This window comes from Scophthalmus maximus, chromosome 15 (genome assembly GCF_022379125.1).
Source record: "Scophthalmus maximus strain ysfricsl-2021 chromosome 15, ASM2237912v1, whole genome shotgun sequence".
Lineage (NCBI taxonomy): Eukaryota > Metazoa > Chordata > Actinopteri > Pleuronectiformes > Scophthalmidae > Scophthalmus > Scophthalmus maximus.
The window spans coordinates 12,653,731-12,673,758 of record NC_061529.1 but is presented as its reverse complement, the minus strand read 5'-3'; the positions used below and the strand labels follow the sequence as shown (position 1 = coordinate 12,673,758).

General features: G+C 41.3%; 2 protein-coding genes across 6 annotated transcripts; one reads left to right on the top strand and one right to left on the bottom strand.

The window, feature by feature from the left end:
- Positions 1–142: 142 nt before the first annotated feature.
- On the bottom strand, positions 143–6,967 carry dlst (dihydrolipoamide S-succinyltransferase). Its single transcript, XM_035610248.2, has 15 exons — positions 6,819–6,967; positions 5,766–5,799; positions 5,631–5,670; positions 5,221–5,282; positions 5,051–5,125; positions 4,868–4,923; positions 4,022–4,130; positions 3,747–3,920; positions 3,479–3,564; positions 3,254–3,351; positions 1,907–2,037; positions 1,445–1,518; positions 1,255–1,338; positions 1,003–1,170; positions 143–845 (listed from the first exon to the last, which is right to left on the bottom strand). The coding sequence occupies exons 1-15, from the start codon at positions 6,879–6,881 to the stop codon at positions 711–713; spliced, it is 1,389 nt and encodes a 462-aa protein (XP_035466141.2). The 5' UTR covers positions 6,882–6,967; the 3' UTR covers positions 143–710.
- Positions 6,968–7,005: 38 nt separating this feature from the next.
- Positions 7,006–17,704, top strand: prox2 (prospero homeobox 2). Of its 5 annotated transcripts, XM_035610247.2 has the most exons (7): positions 7,010–7,095; positions 8,564–8,609; positions 10,022–10,075; positions 10,177–11,626; positions 13,552–13,659; positions 15,051–15,245; positions 16,895–17,704. In XM_035610247.2, the coding sequence occupies exons 4-7, from the start codon at positions 10,181–10,183 to the stop codon at positions 17,060–17,062; spliced, it is 1,917 nt and encodes a 638-aa protein (XP_035466140.1). In that variant the 5' UTR covers positions 7,010–7,095; positions 8,564–8,609; positions 10,022–10,075; positions 10,177–10,180; the 3' UTR covers positions 17,063–17,704. The 5 variants fall into 5 exon arrangements, with proteins under 5 accessions (XP_035466135.1, XP_035466140.1, XP_035466136.1 ...); XM_035610242.2 differs by having other exon boundaries at positions 7,006–7,095; positions 8,271–8,609; positions 10,022–11,626; XM_035610243.2 differs by having other exon boundaries at positions 10,022–11,626.
- The last annotated feature ends 2,324 nt before the right edge of the window (positions 17,705–20,028 follow it).

The window sequence follows — 20,028 nt, the reverse complement described above, 5'->3', positions numbered from 1 at the left end:
TAGAGAAAAAACATTGTTGGGATTTGTCATATTTTAGGTTGCATCACTTTCTAAACAATTTATGCCCTTAGCGACATTCTTGTCAATAGAATTACACAAACTCAATATTTAAGCACAAAACACCACAAAAAAGGACAATAGCTACAGTTGAGTAATGCCGTTTTTATTGTTTAAAACTTTATTTTTCTTAAATAATCTTTGTTTAACAGCATTAAAACATTTCTTTCATGTTTGTGAAACAGATGGCAATAATTCTCAGGAGGATTTCTACACTTTGGACAAGTGTTTCTTGGTGTACAGGCCAACGTGCGCTCATTGTTCTTCTCTCAACCAGAGGAATGAAATGATACTATACCATTGGAACAATTCCCCCCCCCCCCATTCATCTCACAATGTAACATTTTATTTAGTTGCATGTTGGAAATGACAAATAGCTGACATGAGTTATAGAATATCCTTTCTTTTGATCTAGACACCACAACATAAGACCCCCAGACCCTGAAAATTCTCCACAACAGCACCAATACTTAAACCACTGCCAGTCTGACGAAATGTCCATCACACAACCCCCCTGTTCCGCCAAAAATCCCTTTTCTCCCAGTTAACCAATACAGCTATACATCATCCGCAGTTACTGTAATGTTCATCAGCAGAGTACAGCCACTGTTGTGGGATGGTTTGTTTAGTTGGGCCTGGAGTCCACAAGGGGTTCACATGTCTAGGAGCAGCACCCTGGGGTCCTCCACCACCGACTTGATCTTACGCAGGAAAGTGACGGCCTCTCTGCCGTCGATCAGACGGTGATCGTACGTCAGGGCAACGTACATCATGGGACGGATCTCCACCTGAACAAGACAAGGAAAAAGATTAAGAGATGAAATTCTTATGCATCAAACAGTTATTAATTATTCTCACATCTTAGCTTCACATAGACGATGATAAAAGCTCTATTTGTAAAACATCTATTGTACATTTGCATGTTTAACACTGACGAAAACAAACCTTGCCACCGATTGCAACCGGCCTGTCAAAGATGCCATGCATTCCTAAAATAGCCGACTGCGGCGGGTTGATGATAGGTGTCCCAAACATGGACCCAAACACGCCACCGTTGCTGATGGTGAAGGTTCCTCCGTCCATGTCCTCAACAGCCAGCTCATTCTTACGGGCCTACAAACCACACAGTCACAATTACTGTTGGTCACATGATAAGGAAATCATAAATAAATGAAAAATAATCACACAAAATATTACCTTTTCTCCCAACAAATTGATGGCTTTCTCAATGTCTGTGAAATTCATTCCCTCCACGTTTCGGATTACAGGGACCACCAGACCCTGAGAGAGAGAGGTCACATGACAGAATTTTCTCTCCGTCACATTAGAGACAAGTGGTCTATCAAGCACTTAGACTGAGTGTTATGATATAATCCACTTGTCTCACCTTTGGCGTGGCCACTGCCACGCTGATGTCGACGTAGTCCCTGTACACAATCTCTTTGGTTGTGTCATCAATTACTGAAAACACAAAAATATGAGCATTAATACTATAAAATTAAATATTAACAAAAAAATACGTATACAGATTAGATTAGTTAATCATCACTTCATTTTACCACTAAGATTAATTTCCTTTTTCTCAGTTAAAATTTCTGCCACACGCAACGGGAAAGGAACATTAGTCAGCAGTACAGACCGGCCCTGCTTCCTTGTGGCACCTCTAAAATAGGTCAGGGTGGTTGAGAAGCAGGAAATAAGTTAAAGTTGGTTTTGTGGTTTGACAGTGAAAGATACTGAAACTCAAATCTTTTGCTTCACCACACACACAGAGATGTAGTTACTTGATGACCAATGTGCAAAGTCGCAGCCAAACAGATACAGCAAAACGATGTCTTCTAATTCATACCAGCATTGACAGCGGGCTGGTCGGCCAGAGCGTAGGCAGCGGCCTTCGCAAATGCCGACATGAAGCCCAACTTGATGTTGTGTTTCTTCAGGAAGGCGTCTTTGTAAGTCTTCCTCATTTCTGAGATGTTGCTGCAGGAGAAGGAAACAAGAGAAAAATGCACAGATCAACTAAAAAGCTGGTAAAAATGAATCGGGGCAAGGTTGAAGCCTATGTATGTTCAAATTCTCAAATCTTGCCAGACATGGAAGATACCACAAAGCATTATTTAAAACTATCTTTACAGGAGTAACTGTAATACATTCTATGTATAATTTGTTTATTCGTTTGTTGCTTTATGTGCATTAAAGTGCAAAACCCATGGCTTTCTCTAATAAGGGGCATAAAACTGAATACTAGTCATTACTAATGTATATCAATTTCCTAAATTCTAACCATGTAATGAAATCTAATGTCACGGATCTGACAGAATTGTGTATGCTATCTTGTATTTGTGCTTTTTGATAGATCAGGGTGAATTAAAGCGTCTGATTTTGGCCTGCTAATCGTTTCACCATTGCTCATTTTTTGCTGTATCTCCCTTTGTAATTGTTTGTTTTCCTGTCTCTAACCCTGTTGAAGCTCTAGAATTTCTACGCTAACCCAATTAGCCACTCCCAAGACACAGACTCTCCGAGAAAGGAGAGAAGAAGCGATAAAATCTTCACTTTCTAGAGCCTGTAAATCTTGTTGGGCTCGTCATAAAAGCCCATATCGGTTGAGACAGCTCTTCCACTCAGAGCGCAGGTCTCTGTGGGCCCCCGCAGATGCTCCGGCCTCCTGCTCTGACTCGCTCCTTCGGCTCCAGATGAGACCAGGCCTGGGAAGTCTTCCTCCAGACCGTCAATGTCAATCCAATTAGGATACATAGAAAACCCTGAATAGCTGAAAGCTGACACCGCACATTTGCGGGGAAAGAAACCCTCAAAGTGTCCTCTTCAGCACAGGGGGCAAGTGCAGACAATAACATTTCCTTGTAAATTAATAAAACCTGTTTTACCCATTCTTATCTTCGTTTTAGATGGCATTACGACCAAATATTTACATTCCAGCGTTTAAGAGGATATCGGGTTTCGAAAAGCTTTTCCTATCGGGCAGATTCCAATCTATAACAATTTGTGCAAGTGTTGTTTTGGCTTTTGACATAGATACACAAACAATATGAATACTGTTTATGTACTGTGCTAGTATTGCTTTAGAATACACCAACAAACATGTCTATCAATGTAAGAACATATTTGGTGTGATACACTTAAAAAAAATTCTGAGGCCTCAATAATGTAGGTCAACAAATTTAGAATTTCCTACCTCATGTCGACCTCATTAAATGTAGTCAACATGGCACAGGTGTTTTGGGCTTCCTTCAGTCTCTGGGCAATTCTTAGTCTCATGCGGTTCATTTTAACCTAAAATCATTAAAAACAGAATTATCAGTCTCAGTGAACAGTTGCCGACTCTCACTCCAAAAGACCATAAAAAAAACAAATAAAACGGCCGCAAGGACATTAAAACTATTTTTTAATTTCACTTTACCCTGCTCTCTGTCCTGGCTCCTTTAGCTCCCCCATCTGCTTGGGCCACTGGTGTAGCAGGAGCAGCTGTGGACTTGATGGCTGAAACTACGAAAACAAGAAATAAAGAAGCAGTTAGAATCTCTAGACATCAAATTTAGTGAAAGCGGTAAAGGCCACTGTCTACAGAAAGCCAAACAATGATTAACCGTGTAAGTTCGAGGTCAAGAGCACAGATGTCAAGCAAAACACTTCTCACATGACACACAGTCTGGCTGATGAACACTAACCTGGTTTGGTGTCCATAGCATGTGCTGGCACAGGTGGCACAGGGGGCATGGTGGTGGGAATGGGGCCCACAGCTGAGGGGGGAGGAGGGGGAGCTGGGGCAGCAGAAGGTGGCGGAGGGGCTGCAGCGGCCGGGGCCTCAGCTTTTGGAGCTCCTGCAGCCTTGGGAGCACCGGCTAAAGACGGTTACGACAACACAGGTTTTAGAGTATGTCCTTAATTGCACTATTTCATGTAAATTTTGTTAAATTTTCTGTAGAACTCCAGCATTACACACCTCCTTTTCTGAGCTTGAAAAGAGGAGTTCCTCCCTCAACTTTGCCGCCATCAGGGACCAAAAGCTCCTCGATCACTCCAGCAACAGGAGAGGGAACTTGCACTGAGGTCTGGTGGCAGGAGGAAGAATTAAAAACTCTTCACAATCACATGTTTATGACAGAAAGGTAAAAAGTTCTAGCATATTTTTTAAATATCAGGCATGTTAATAACTAATGAATGTATGCATTTTAGTGTAAACCAAACTAAAATCACAAGTTGTTGCCAGGTTTTTTCCCCCACAAATTTATAAGCAACTTTGGGGAAAGGGTAACACGCTCTAATTTGTTCATTCATGTTGTGCAACATAGGACTTTCACTTCTGTAGGAAAAGCCCAAGAATTAACTGCAATGACAAAACATAGAATCTGAACAAAGGGTCCCCATCCTCGAAGATGGTCAAAGGTCAAACAACCAAGTAAAATAAATTGAATAGCCTTACAACACATCACAATAGGATTTGCGTAATTAAACCCGGTTAAAAAATGTTAGACATAACAATATGTTAGACGGCTGTTATTCTCAGTACACAAAAGGTATTTTTAAAGTCCAACAAAGAAAAACTAACATGTAGTATGTATACCAGGAAATAAAAGCTGAAATTCTGAACTCTTGCCTCATATTCATCTTTTGCAAAACAAATGGACTGGTCTTGCTGCTCCACTGGTTCTGAAGGCGACCGTATATCTGTAGTCAAATACTTTCAACTTTTCAACTGATTTTTTTCCCCCTAAAATGCACAAACTTTCAAAGATTTCAGGGACCCATGGACAGACGGTTAGTGTGTATAACATTTATGATGTTTTACCTTATCGGTCTCAATTTCGCACACCACCTCATCCTCTGCGACCGTGTCTCCAACAGCTGTGGACACACAAGTTTGTTTTAGCATCTCCGTACAACCTTCTTTTGAGTTTGTTTATGTTGTGACCTGTGTCTGTATCTGAAGCAACTCATGGATGTTAATTTTCAAAAATAAAATTTGAGTTACCTTTCTCCCACCTTACATCCCCTTCTGTGACAGATTCTGCAAACGCAGGGGTCTTTACTGTGACGACTTCATCTCCTGGAAAACAAAGGAAACGTATTACACACCACAAATTGGATTCTGTGAGCGATAATCACACATATATAACATGAGGCATGCTGGGTAAAACATACTGTACGCCACAGACGTCCTGAAGTACTGGATTTGGAAGATACTGGAGCGCGGATCAGATTTTCTGAAAATAACAACCAAAAAATTTAATCAGACAAGAAATCGGAACACAAGAAAAGTTACTCAATTAGTCAATTACACTCAAAATCAGTAGCTTTACATTTGAATTTGTGATGTATCATTTAAAGTGATGACAATCACTGGCTAACAGACAAGAGATAGTGATAATTGGGAAATACACTTTTATGAAAATGTATGAATGGCAAAGTTATGACAGCGTCAGACGGGACGACAACTGGCAAACTAAAAACTACAACTCAGTCATCTCACCGGTGGTGTGAACGATGTGCTTAGATTTCAACGGTAAGGTTCCCCGTGTCTAAGAAAAGGCTTGATGTTTCTGTGTACTTACACATTGTTGTTGAGCGCGATTGAAGGGCTAGCTGATACAACTGTTGAGGGAAGGACAAGAGTAACCTGTAACGTCTCGCAAAACAAGCAAAGACAGGAACTTGAGACTTCATGCTTGAATAGTGAGCACACATACCTGCCGTGACCCGACGAGCTAATGCATTATTACCCTGTGAAGAGAAATAGTCAAAAGTTCACTTAAAAACCATACATTTTAAAGGGTGTCGCAGTCATTTCAAGTTTGAAAAATATGTGTATTTTTCAAAGTCAAGCAGATGTTGGTGAACAAGCGACATCGACATAACAATGACATGGCTAACAGCCACAATATTTAACAGCTGAGACTGCACATAAGTGGCAGTGGAGTCATCAATAGGGAAATAAATCAGTGCTGTCGGTCAAAGGTCACATGTGCTGGACGATGACCTTTGGCATGATCAATAAAATGATCTGTCACACAGGCAGCTACTAGCTACTAGCTAGTGTGGGTTCACATGACAACTACCCCAGCAATTGCATATCTCATATATTTGTGCACCTAACTTGAAAAACAGCATTTAACTTGTACTTGCAATCCTGTTGTCTATTTGACACTGTGCAACTAGAATTTTAATGACATTTGAATTGACTTCCATTAAATTAGCCTAACTGGGTGTGATTTTCTCTCTCTCTCTCTCTCTCTCTCTCTCTCTCTCTCTCTCTCTCTCTCTCTCTCTCTCTCACACACACACACACACACACCACAATATGACCTCAGCATGACAGCTAAAGGCAGCTGGCTTAGCCACCACTTCATCTAGCTTAGTGTGGCTAGCATGTTCTTGCTAGCTGCCTAAATGTTAGAGGATAACTTAGCGTTAACTTAAATGAACACGAACCGGGGGGGGGGTCCCCGGGGGGGGTCCCCTCTGTTTTAGGTCAAAGCTTTAACGTTCGCGTCACAACGTGACACCGGCTGCAGACAGAGGACGGTGGTTCTAACATTAACACAGACAGTTCGGAAGTGTCCTACTGTCCTTGGCTCACAGTGCTACGGCCTGTCCGCGGCCTACAGCAGCGAGCGGGCTAGCGCTAACGCTAACGCTAATGCTAATGCTAGCACTGACAGAGCCGAATCGAGCCGAGCCTTCACCCGCAGACAGCGAGGAGTCCGGCGGCGTGAATCGGTTTGTATCTGCCCGTTGCCTACCTGGCGGATAGCGGAGAGGGAGCGGCCGAAGTTCCTGGAGAGACACCGCGAATGAGATAACATGGTGGCTGTATGACAGCAGACCTATCCGCGGAAGGAAAACTCCGGGGTCACACACCGCCGACAAGCAAGGGAGTACCGAGGAAGTGACGTGGGATAAACCAAGTGCTCCGAGTGGGGGGGGGGGGGGGGGGGGGTGTCCTCACTGTGGTCCCCTCTGACCCCGCTCCTCCTCCACTACTACACTACTGTCCCACTGAGACTGGACAAATCAAGAGTAAATATTAAACACCTTCAGCCACACATACAGACAGCTTACATTGTAAAATAGAATGTAACATAATTCAAATCAGATAAGATAATGTTTACATGCAAGTATGTAAGACATATAGAATACAATGGAGTAGAATAAAGTAAAAATAATGTTTACATGAAACTATATAATACATATAGAATATAATGGAGTAGAATAAAGTAAAGATAATGTTTACATGAAACTATATAATACATATAGAATATAATGGAGTAGAATAAAGTAAAAATAATGTTTACATGCAACTATATAAAACATAGAATAGAATAAAGTAAATATAATGTTTACATGCAACTATATAAAACATATAGCATAGGAAAGAATAAAGTAAAGCTAATGTTTACGTACACCTATATAAAACAGAATATAATAGAATAAAGTAAAGATAATGTTAACATGCAACTATATAAAACATATAGACTAGAATAGAATATAATACAGTAAAGATAATGTTTACATGCAACAATATAAAACATTGAGAATAAAATAGAGTAGAATAAAGTGAGGATAATGTTTACATGTAACTGAATAAAAACATCGAATGGATAGGAATAGAATAGAAACATAACTATATGAGATATAGAACATGATAGAATAGAATTTAATTGAAGATAAATCAGATAAGATCATGTTTATATGTAACTATATGAGAAAATGGAATAGAATATAGATAAGATATAGTGTTTGCATGTGAATAAAACATTTAATAAGGTTAGAACAGAATAGAGTTAGAATAGATTAAAGATAATGTTAACATGTATGTATAGAATAGAATAGAATAAAAATAAGATGCATGTAACTGTAAAAACATAGACTGGAATAGAATAGAACAGAGATAAAAATCAGATAAGATATACTGTATATAGAAATAATCTCACAAAGGTTATCTTTGTTAACCTCAGTGATGCTGTAAGGAGAACAGAGAATTGGAGATTTTGTGTTTTTACATATTTTCTAAAAGTTCATAATTCAACTTGTTCAGATTGTTTTCACTTTTTTATTCTTCATGTTAACGCGTTGTGTCTGTGGACAGCTGATCAATCACTTGCCCTTTGGGAACTAACAGAAGTGATCGACGGATCATTGTGATATATTAACCGAGTTGTTGTTGTTGTTGTTGTTGTTGTTTCCCCCCCAAGTTGTACATTAATAATCAGAGCCGAATCACAGGGGACACGAACACATCGTGTCATCTCTCCCGGGGCTTCACATCCATCCGCTCCGAGAGCATTACGACTAAGTGCGCACCTTGCAGATGTACTTTCCTGACATCGCACGGCCGACGAGCCCCACGATGCCCGCGGTGTTTCCACGTGGCCACGCCCCGGCTCGGTGTGATACACAGCGTCTCTCTCTCTCTCTCTCTCTCTGTCTCTCTCTCTGTCTGTCTCTGTCTGTCTCTCTGCCGCGCTCCGACCGTCCGTCTCGTCAGTGTGCGCAGGCCATCCGCTCGGCAGCACCACCCTGCAGCGCAACAGGTAAGGTCCCGTCACCGCCGCCTGCCCTCGGTCTCCGTGGAGCCCCGCGGGACAGTGGCACGTGGGCGCCGTGGACCCTCTCACGCGTGCTCTTAGAACGAGGCTGACCTGTTAGGGGACTTTAAAAAGAGAGTTGGCAAGTGGTTTTCTTATTTTGAATTTAATTTTTTTTTTTTTTTTACACTGTTTGATGAATATTTCAGCTTCTATAATTCAAAAACTACTCGGTCTGCTTATCAGGATTACTTATAGATTATTTTTTTAAGTATAAAAGTACACATTCAGAACATTCCACTTAATTTGTTTCAAATATTAGAAATAAAGTTGATCTGTAAATGTTATGTACTTCTTCAGGCAGTTGGTGTACAGACAATTACATTGAAGGACATTTTTAAAGAGAAAAGGAAAACAAATAACGCCTACCGGTCCACAAAATACAGCTTTAAATGATCTTACACTTTGTTTTGTGAGATAAGTGAATCTACTTGTGTTAAAGTGTGCTTCAAAAGCAGTTTGGTCTTTCTGTTAGAATAGTTATTAATATCAAATGTAAGAAATAGAAACACAAGAATCAACTAATGCAGAAATATATAGTAATATAGTAATAAGTAGACCGTGTGCGTGTGTGTGTGCAGATATATTTCTAATTAAATTTATTAAATTGTGTTATTGGGGAAAAAATATTTCTAAATACAAATTTTGTAGTGAAGAAGGGAGTGACCACAAAATCACACATTTGAGCGTTTGCTCTGTATTATTCCAGAAGATGAAAACCACTTCACAGAGCCGTTCCTCGTACGAGGAGTCTGGCTTTCATGAGCTGAAATTTACATTTCATAGGTATCGCATCACAATTGTTCCTTTTAATCCTTAGAATTAACCGTTATTATAATGTAACCCCAATAGGAAATAACACAAAATAATACACTCTCTTATTGCATAAGATCAATGTTGAATTTTTTATTTTATTTTTCACAGAAGTGAGGATCTTGAAATGAACCCACATTTCTTTGATATCCTATCATATGTAACAGTAATACCATGTTTGGTTGTTTATGTATTAATTTAAAATTAAGTTTAAATCAAAATTTTATGAACAAAATGACAGAATTACCTGTGAAGGTTTCATCCATTAAATTAATGTGATCATTTTAAAAATCTTTTCTCTCCATCCAAAGCATAAAGAGACATGACATGCTTTTGGCACACCTGTTTATTTGAATGACTGTACAACAGGCAAAGACACAAAAAAAAACTTAAGATGTCTTTTTTCTCTCAAAGTACTACAGAATATAATGACATATGCATGATTTATAAAAAATAAGGTCTATAATTTGTTGTCTCTTTTTTAAAAATGTGTCTTTGTCATTATTTAGGTACCTTAACTGTGGTAAATCTGTTTGTGGTTTCAGGTTCTTTCCATTTCCTCTAACACAGACTCATCAACGTGCGTCGCTGAAGCCCTAGTGAGCATGAACCTTAGTCTTCCTGACCAGAACATGCACAACTCGAGTGAAGGCTGCATAGAGGACGACAAACCTGATGTCATGCTGCCTTGCTTCCGCAGAAACATGTATGACGAGCCTCTGGCCTCATACTCCAACGGGTCCATCATCTCTCAGCTCCTCCGCAAGACAATCCACAACAAGAGGGCACTAGACGAGAGCCACTTTTACCTTTCCAGCTCCACTGTCGCTGACTCCGGCCAGGAGGACCGGAGCAGTGTCTCCTCAAAGGACAGCACGCTGGAAGCCACCTCCCCCAGTGGCCACATCTCTACTGGAATCAGCCTGGATGGCGAGCACCCCATGACTGACCACCTGCAGGCCAAGAGGGCCAGAGTGGAAAACATCATCAGGGTCATGGCTGGCTCCCCCAACAGCAGGCAGCACGGAGACAGTGAGAGGTCGGACACTGAAGCCAGAGACACCAGGGAGGCCTACAGGGAGAACAAACGCAAACAGAGGCTGCCTCAGCATCAGGAGCACAGTGTTGGAGGACCCGCGAGCAGACGACCTGGAAGCAGCAATGGTGACAACTGTAACACCAAGGATGAGGAGTGTCACAAGTTGAAAGAGCAGCTCCACAGCATGCAGAGGCTCCTGCGTCAGCTGCAGGAAAAGTTCCTTCAAGTTTACAACCAGGACGATGCTGAACATGACGACAGAGATGAGGCAGAAATCGCGGTTGAGCACGACGCCCTGGCAGAAAGCACAGAGTCATGCTATGTAAGCGCTGAAGATGATTTTGAGAGGAAGAACGGCAGAATGACTGCGGGGTGTCAGGACCGAATGAAAGTAGTCGGTTATTTGGCACAACAGAGAGAAAGTCCGAACCTGCAGGAAACCCTGAAGCAGGAGCTCTCCCAGGCCGTTAGTGAGTGTGTGGACAGGGTGTTCAAGAAGGTGTCCTCCCCAGGGCTGGACCTGCCCCCCCAGCCGTGCATGTGCTCGTCTCCAGAGATTCAGACGAGTGCGGGTGCAGACAGGAAGGGCCAGCAGGCCAGCTCCACCCAGGACCAGCCCCAGTGTGAGGAGGCTGCAGTCAAACCGCGCTCTCTGGAGTACTACGAAAGCTCGGCGGCTCAGAGCCCACAGGACCAGACGGAGGCACTGTCACTGGTGGTCCGCAAGCCGGCAGTGACCCCCCTGAGCTCAGTCACGCCGACTGTGAAGAGGCCCTATGCCGTTCACCAGACACCGTTTCAGTTCAATTACAGCACCCCTCTGCACGACAGCCAGATCCTCGAGCACCTTCTCAAGTACGGGCCCCACTCCAACTTTGGCGGGCTGCCCTGCATGCCCCCGTCGATGGACAGGACCTCCCCAGACTCAGTGGACCTGCCGTGGGACACCATCGCCATGAGGTCCAAGGTGACGTCCAGCCACCTCGGCCACCACCCCCGTGCCTCCGCCCTGGGGTCAGTGACGGTCGACAATATGTGTCTCCCTCACGTCAAACTCGAGTGTGGTGACCTGCAGAGCATGGCTGAACGAAACCCCTACATGTCTCTCAACATATCCTTTCACTTGAGTGAAGTAGTTTGAGCCTTTTGCCTTTTTTTCAAAAATGATGAACACATGTTGTTGCTGTTGTGGTTAAAAATCAAGAAATTGATAATTTATTGTTGTTAAAACACCTTTGATGATAATTCCTACATAATTAGGCTGAAAATGCTGATATCCTATGACTTAACCATAAAAATATAAAATAGCTAATAATTAATGATTACATTTTGATTTATTATTTTACCCCAGACTTAACCAAGGCAACATCCATAAATGATGCATGAAAAAAAACTAATTCAAAACATCACAATAAAAATTGATAATTTACTGTATTTACATTTTATTTTATCCAAACTCCCTGTATTTCTGCTCTTCCATTTGAACAATGGCTGGTCGAGGTTCATTGCGGCACGGGCAGTTCCAGTAACAAACTTCAAGGAGAATTTTTTCTTTGATCTCGGTAACCCCATCGAAAATTACAGCATCTTCTTTAATCTGAGCAGAGTAATGACTTTAAGTCTAGAAAAAGACAAGTAAAAAGGAATACAAGGCTTTGATAAGAATTGCCAGGAACAAAAGCCAATTTTTCAAAGGCAGAGAAAGCATTGGTCTCTGTTTCAGGAAGCGTCGTTTTTTCAGACTTGAAAAGGTGCAGGATCTATTTCTCCATCATCAGAGTGATAGGGGTGCATCTAAAAGGTCACATCTGAGTGCTGGTGGAAAACACAAGTGCCTCCCAACCATAACACTTCAGCTCTTGTCTTGAGCATTTGTTGTTGGATACCCTTGTCAGAATGTACATGATTAAAATAGAGTGCAAGATAACCGCATTTTTACCTCATTGGAACTCAAAGAAAATCCCGCATATCACAAGTTGTTTGGTTAAGGTAAAGAAAAATTGGCCATTGTCTGGAAAGTTAAACCTTTAAAAAAATATATATATTCTGTAGTTGCTGGTATTCACAATCAATATGATCAGAAAAATATTATCATATTCATCATTCATCAAAATAAAAAATGTTCTAATCTTCACTCATTATGAAGTAAGCAAACCTAAAAAAAAAAGGTCCTAATATTGATTTTAGTTTTGTATATCCTCTCGTTGCGAGGAATTACAGAGGAATAATATAACATGCCGCCTCTCAGGATTTGCTCTCTCTTTACAGTGCAAAGAGCTCTGCCTCTCTTTGAACAATGCCACATAAATCTTTCAGTCCAACTTCTTTATTTCAAAGGTAGTGTTCCCTAATAAATGTATGGTGTGGTGACCTGATAAGGAAATTTTATGACCTAAGGCGGTAGTGGTGGACTACAGACGAAATGCTCCTGAGCATCTGCATTGCCATAGGGGGAAAACTTGAGAAAGAGTATAAATTATTAATATTTACAATATATGAAATATGTTGTTTATATATATATATATATATATATATATATATATATATATATATATATATATATATATATATATATATATACACACAAACACACACACACATACACAAAAATACATACATCCCTACACGTGCTAAACTGAATTTCACATTTTACAGGGTTTTTTTTCGAGGAAAAAATATACAGCGACAGATATTGTCTTGAAAAATTTAACTTAGTTATATCAGAAAATCAACTCCCTTTCCCAAAGCATTTCAAACAAGCTGTCTTAACCTCCAGGCATGAAGTGGTCTGCTCTCTAATTAAAAATCCCTAATCTAATTCGTAATTCTGTTTTGCCAATAAGCACATGTTAGGGTCATTATTGACTCCCTGGTTAATGCCGAGCTGTTCTTTAGCGAAATTCAATTTAGCTTGAAGATTGAGGCAACACAATACTCTGGTCTACTATCACTTTGCACAGAACTGTATGCTGTGTGTCACATTTAAATGTCTGGAGGTTGGGTTTTTTCATCGTTGGCCTTAACGTAAATGTGAACATCCAGGAGGGCCTCACCCCGAGTCATCTGAAGAAGGCAAAGCTCATGTTCTTCTACACCCGCTACCCCAGCTCCAATGTGCTGAAAACTTTCTTCCCTGATGTCAAGGTAATAATAAAAAAAAAGATTTACTTTTTTATTTAACATATAAAACAACTGGCCAATTTGTTTGTGCTGCGTTCAACTCCCGGGTATCGACTTGTCAGTGTGTGTTTGGGACAGAAAAACCAGCAGCGCGTCGGAGGAGAGAAACAAAAAAGCAGAGGGTTTAAATAACAAAGCCACTGAGCTGCTAGTATGTCCTGGGGGCAGAGGGAGATACAGGGGCATTCTCTCTTTAAAAAAAGCCACTCCAGTCAGCAAATGGAGTGACAAAGGACTCTGTAGGAAAGGCATTGCTATTGAGTGTCAACAGAGAGTTGGTATTAGAGACTTGTGCGGCTGCAGCCAGGCGGCGGTGAGCTGACCCTAAACACAACATCCTGTGTGTTTTGGCCTTGGTCTCGTGTCGTGCCTCCTCTTCTGTCTCCCTTTTTTGTCTTCTCTCTTGTCTCCTTATCTGCATCCTATTGTTAGCCCTCCTCATTCATCCTATTTATCCCCTCTTTCTTTTTCTTCTACCGTCCTATTTGTAGCACAAGCTCCCACTCACCTCTCCTGCCTCCCCTCCAATTTTCTATAAAACACCTCTCGACTCTCTCTTCCCTTGCCTGTCCTATCTTGTGTCCTGGATCCCTGAGCAGGTTCGGGGGGGCCCCTGCCTCTCAATCTGCTCTGACCCCCGAGGTCAGGGGGGAGGATGCTGCTGCTGCAGCCCTGCGAACGTCTCCTCCTTGCTTACAATCCTGTGGTGGGAAGTGGCACTGGACAAAAGAGTGCCTAATCCCAGTGTCTGATTCCATCCTATCAGCCCGAGTCAATGAGAGGGAAGCTTCCTTCTATCCTTATGCCGCCGCTTTCTCACCCACCACACCAGAGAGAAGAAGCGTCTTTGATGCCTGCCCAGCCCTTAGGCATTTTTTTTCCATCTTTCTGGATGATGAGATAGAATAACAGGACTAATGTCAAGACTGAGTTTAGAAACACAGAGGCCTGACAGATGTTTTTTCACCCTGGACATTGGTGGGAAAAGATCAGAGCAATTAATGTTGCATGGAGTGACAGACTGTTGTGGCATTTTGCCTCACAGGTACTAAATACAGGTTTTCAGTCAATTATGGAAAGCGTTTCTAATCACAAAGCACCAGAAGGTCTTTTGATTTTTCAATAGAACGGCATAATGATACATATTTTTAATTTACTCGTTCATGTCTCACATTGAATTCTGAAATTGCATTTTTCAATCATCACTTGAGTTCTTCCTTGTTTTGGCCTTCCTCACCGAGAGGTCAAAGGTCAGACGCTAGCAACGCCTAAGGCGACTTTGGCTGCACGGATACTTTTTCAGTGCTTCACCGTTGACGGTGTAAAGTCTAGTAATATTTTCTCTCCATCTCCAGTTCAACCGCTGCATCACCTCTCAGCTGATCAAGTGGTTCAGCAACTTCAGGGAGTTCTACTACATCCAGATGGAGAAGTTTGCCCGCCAGGCCATTGTTGACGGCATCAGCGAAGTCAAAGACATGACAGTTAGCAGGGACTCTGAGCTGTTCCGGGCGCTGAACATGCACTACAACAAAGCCAATGACTTCCACGTAAGTGTCACTTATTAGTCACTCCTCTTTTATGTTTCACTTTGTATTGTTTGATCCTTTTTCAAATGAGCTTTTGTTACACGGGCTACTGCTCTCAACAGATAAACCAGGTTTGTTCAAACGAGAGGAATATAATATCAGTTCTACTCTCTGTCCCCACTCCATGGGGTAATAATCCACTCATGTTTTAAAGGAAATATTTAGCATTTTAGGAAAATGAAGTCGAGATGAGAAGAGTGATATCACCATCATGTCTGTCTGTACAGTATAGTCAGAAGGCAGCGCCCTGGCTTTGCACAGAGTCTGGAAAGAAGGGTCCGTCCAAAAGGCAACAAAATCTGTCTGCCTCACTAACAGCTCACTGTTTACCATTTCATATCCAGTCCTTACAAAACAATTTAAAGTAAAATTTCTGTTTGAAGGCATTTATGCACTGGACTATGTCTTGGTCCCGAGCAGTTGCCACATAACCAGTGGTGACCAAGAAATAGTTTGACACTTAAACCTCCTGTAAAAAGGCCTGGCTAGGTGTTTCCAGTCTTTATGCTGAGCTAAGCTGATTGGCTTCTGACTGTAGCCTAATATCTATTGGATGGACACAAATAAAAGCAAAAAAGCATACTTCCCGAAATGTCAAACTATTCATTTCAAAGCAATGGCGTTCGCACATTCACCACAGTGGTTACTAAACCGTTCAAGTATGTCAGACCTTTTGTCAGCATGTGCTGCGGTCATGTACGTCCATGTGCTGACCTGTGTGTCACTCTGCACCTGTGGCTGGCCAGCCTTTACGGCCATTATCTAAACTCCAGAGTGATGCTTTAGCAAACTGTGGGAAGAGGAAGCCGCAAAATCCCACTAAAACAACTCAGGATTAGAGGACCAGTACGCCTGAGCGAGGCTGAGATTGCTACTGATGCGGAATGCTGAGAAAGACGCTGTGGATTCCGAGGGAGAAGGCCGTTTGGTGGGAAAGGGACGAGACCGTTTTCTTTACCTTGGGACCAAGACATTCCTTTCCCAGGGACGCTTTTGTGTCAGGAGATGAGGGGAAAGAAAAATAACTTATGCCAACAACTGTAGTGGATGGGAAACAAGGGCTGCAGGGCGGTTTTCACCCAGCATCCCTTGCATCTATTCATTCGCTGGCGTGTTTTTACGAAACCTACTGTCTATTATGGCCAACTCCCAGATTCTTACCCTGACTTTAACCAAAGAGACCCTTTTTAAACCGCAATTATGTCCAGGTTTGAGTTTTCTTACCATATTCCTGGTCGATCCTTGATCGGTTCTTTTGTTGACAATCCCTGACAGTGTTGGATAGAATCCCTGGGAAAAAAGCCCACCAGTAGTTCGTCGGAGTTGAGGAAAACAAGACTACAGTAGCTAATCAAAGAGGCCTATAATTGAAAATTAATGACTGCAGCATTGCATTTATTTTATGTGTGCAGAGAACAAAGAGATGAGCTCCCTTTCATCAGTCTGAGTGTTTGAAGAATTGTGCTACAGGTCTTCATATCATTTAATTTTGTCTTTGAGAAAGCCGAAGATAGAGGGCCTCTGTATGTTTTGTGACATATCAAGTGTTTCTCTCTTTCTTCTAATAGAATTAGGTTCTAACTAGATTGACTTCACTCTGTTTACTCCAGGTTCCAGACAGATTCCTGGAGGTTGCTGAAATCACCTTGCATGAGTTTTACAATGCCATTTCCGCAGCCAAAGATTCAGACCCCTCCTGGAAAAAGGCCATATACAAGGTGATCTGTAAACTGGACAGCGATGTCCCCGAAGAGTTCAAGTCATCTTCCTATTTATAGGTGGAGAAATGTACAGGTGCAGGAATTGGAGATTTTTGAAGATCGTCCCTTGACAGTATTATTTCATCATTTGTTGTAGTGCATTTTAGTGAGGTGAAATGTAGATGTTGGCTAAACAATGATTTTTGTAAAAAACAAACAAAAAACACCATTTTAAACGTTGTGTTCTGCTTTTATTAAAAGCAGCTACTGATTAAAATTAAAGCTTTATACTATTGTTTAGTATTTCATTATATTATCTGCCTCAACGCGGTTAGAGAGTTACTGATTTTGTGAGTGTGTAAAAATGTTAACAAAGTTGTAATCATTTGTAGTATAGCCTTAATTAGTTGAACTGGAAAAGGGTTGTTTTTCTTGGCAGTTATCGTCAGTGTTAGTTAGATTTTTAACTTTTTTTTCTTCTTCCCATAGCTGTTTGTGTGTTGTGTTGGTGTACAAGCACTGCTGTTGTATGTTGCATAATGTTCTATACATTTGTTGTAAACTGAGCTTGACTGAATGTGCATGTTAAAATAATGCAAGTGACTGTCATGAGTTTTACTATCATGTATAAAAGTCGTGTAAAGAACAATAATTTTCAGATATTTCAGTCATAAACATTGTACTCGATGATTACTGAAATTAAAGATGCACTAAATTATAGTACGGAATATATAGTGTGTTGTGGTTTTCCTTGGCACTAACCAATAATTGATATTTTAAGAAACAATACACCCCAGGTTGATGCTTTCTCTCTGGTTGTAAATGTTTGACTCTCCCGTGAAAATACTGCGTCCGAGAGCTGAGCCCCTAAGGTGCCTCTAATCCATGTCCAGCAGCGAGCTGTTAAATGTCCCCCAAACTATGCTGTTCTCATTGTTCACCGAAGCCAATTCAAGTCAAATTTCTAAGGCCTGCATTCATTGTGTGGCTGTTGCGGATGCGGACAACTGCCATGTCTTAAAAACAGCCACAATGCATTCCCTCCTCATGACTAATGCCCGAGGTGACCTCATATCGCAGTTGTGCCACCAAAGCAAAATTCCACAAACCCATTGGCTCTTTCTTCCAGGCACCCACTCAAAGCACACTGATCCCCAACACACACACACACACACACACACACATACGCGCACACACACGCGCGCGCACACATACACACGTGAGGTTGGTAATGTCAGAAAAAGAAAAAAAACAGATGAGATACTTGTGATGAGCTTAAAATACAGTAAACCAGACAATCAAAGCAGGGAATTAAATGTGATGAATCAAGTCCACTATCACATATTTTATATATTATATATATCATATTTTCAGTATTATTGTGTATTTACAGGTTATTTTATCCCTAGAACTTTATGCAATGTGCAATAAAAATAAAGACAAACAGTATGAATGCACTGTGCACAACAGTCTAGGCCACTTTTATAAATATACTGTTCTGTGTCACCGTGCGAGATGAGATTGTCAGTGCCCAAAACCAAACATTTAATTGGAAAACCTGTTAGGCACCCAAGCACCAATTACATCAGAAATGATAACATTAAGGAAATTAAAACATTAGTTGGATTGGCTGATGACAAAGACTGGAGACAATAAACCTCAATAATCTTTTAATAGACATTTCTTTTCAATTAGATCAGTCTCCTTCAGTAAATTGATTTACATTCTCGACTCAATTAAAATGCCTCTGGTTGAACCAAAGTGCTTTGCTCAAATTCATTTGTTGTGACATTTTCTGAACAAGACTTGGTCACCTCTGATATAATGAAAGAAAACAAAGAAAAATACCTTCAGTTGTTCAACTGCCTCTGGCTGACACGGCTCAGACTTAAACAGTGCAACGTGAAATTATGTTCTGTATGTTCGGAGTCTCCGATAAAACAAAGCATGTTTTGTAATGAATATCAAATGAAAAGTAAAAGGCTTCAGGACGTGATTAAATTGAAAAAACAACAACAACAAAAACGGAGTTTGATCAGATGCTCAACCACTGGAAATTATTCTTTTATACATGTACTGATGTTGATGAAGGCGTTGTTTTATCAATCTAACAGAAAGAGACAAATACATTTGCACCAGAGCCCATGGGTGATATTTTCTGGAGATGGACGAGCCGCCCCGATCACAGCGAAGAGTAACAGCATCATCTAGTGAATCTCTGATGTAACACACACAGCCCAGCTTCCCTCAAAGTCAACTGGTTCCTCTCTGACAGCGCCAGGATGACATTCCTTGGTGTATACATTTTTTCTTTTCTTTTTACATTTTAGTCAATCACTTCCCTTCTTTTGAAATTAAATCCGCACTACAAAGCTTTTTGGGCCATTAGAAATGCAGTGTCAGTTTCTGTTGACAACAAAAATCTCCACACAGGGGGGCACTTGTACACTGTTTGCTGAACTGCTGTTTGGAGATTCTTCAAAACTGCTCAGTTTTGCCTCACAGCGAATACTCCAGGGAAGTGGACACTGGGAAATCTCATTATGATAATGTTTGGTATTATTTTAGTTTTTACATTTGTGAGTTAGGAAAAGCACTGTGTCAATGTGTGGTATAATGAAAAAAATTGAACCGGTTGTCTTAGCAGGGTCCTGGAAAGACAAAGGCAGGATCGAAACCCCCTGAGCCGGAGACGAAAGGAGCTGTGGGACTGGGGGCACTGGGGGCACTGGGACAGTCGCTCTGTTTAATCTCATGCCCGTAGATACAGGCTTATTCTTGGAGGGCGCCAGGAGCAAGAGGGAGTGCAACTTGAGAATGGAGGCCGCTGACTTTAGGCTGCCCTTCAGACAACCACTTCTTGGTGTAGTTTGGTGTGATCACCAGTAAATCTTTATTAATTTTAATTGGAGCCCCCATTTAAAAGAGCAATTAAAGCGGATTAATCGAGCCCATCCCGTATAATGTCTTCTGTTAATTAGTTTGTCAGCACTGTTTTAATATCGCTTAATGACTTCATATTTCAGGGATGACATTAAAGGGAT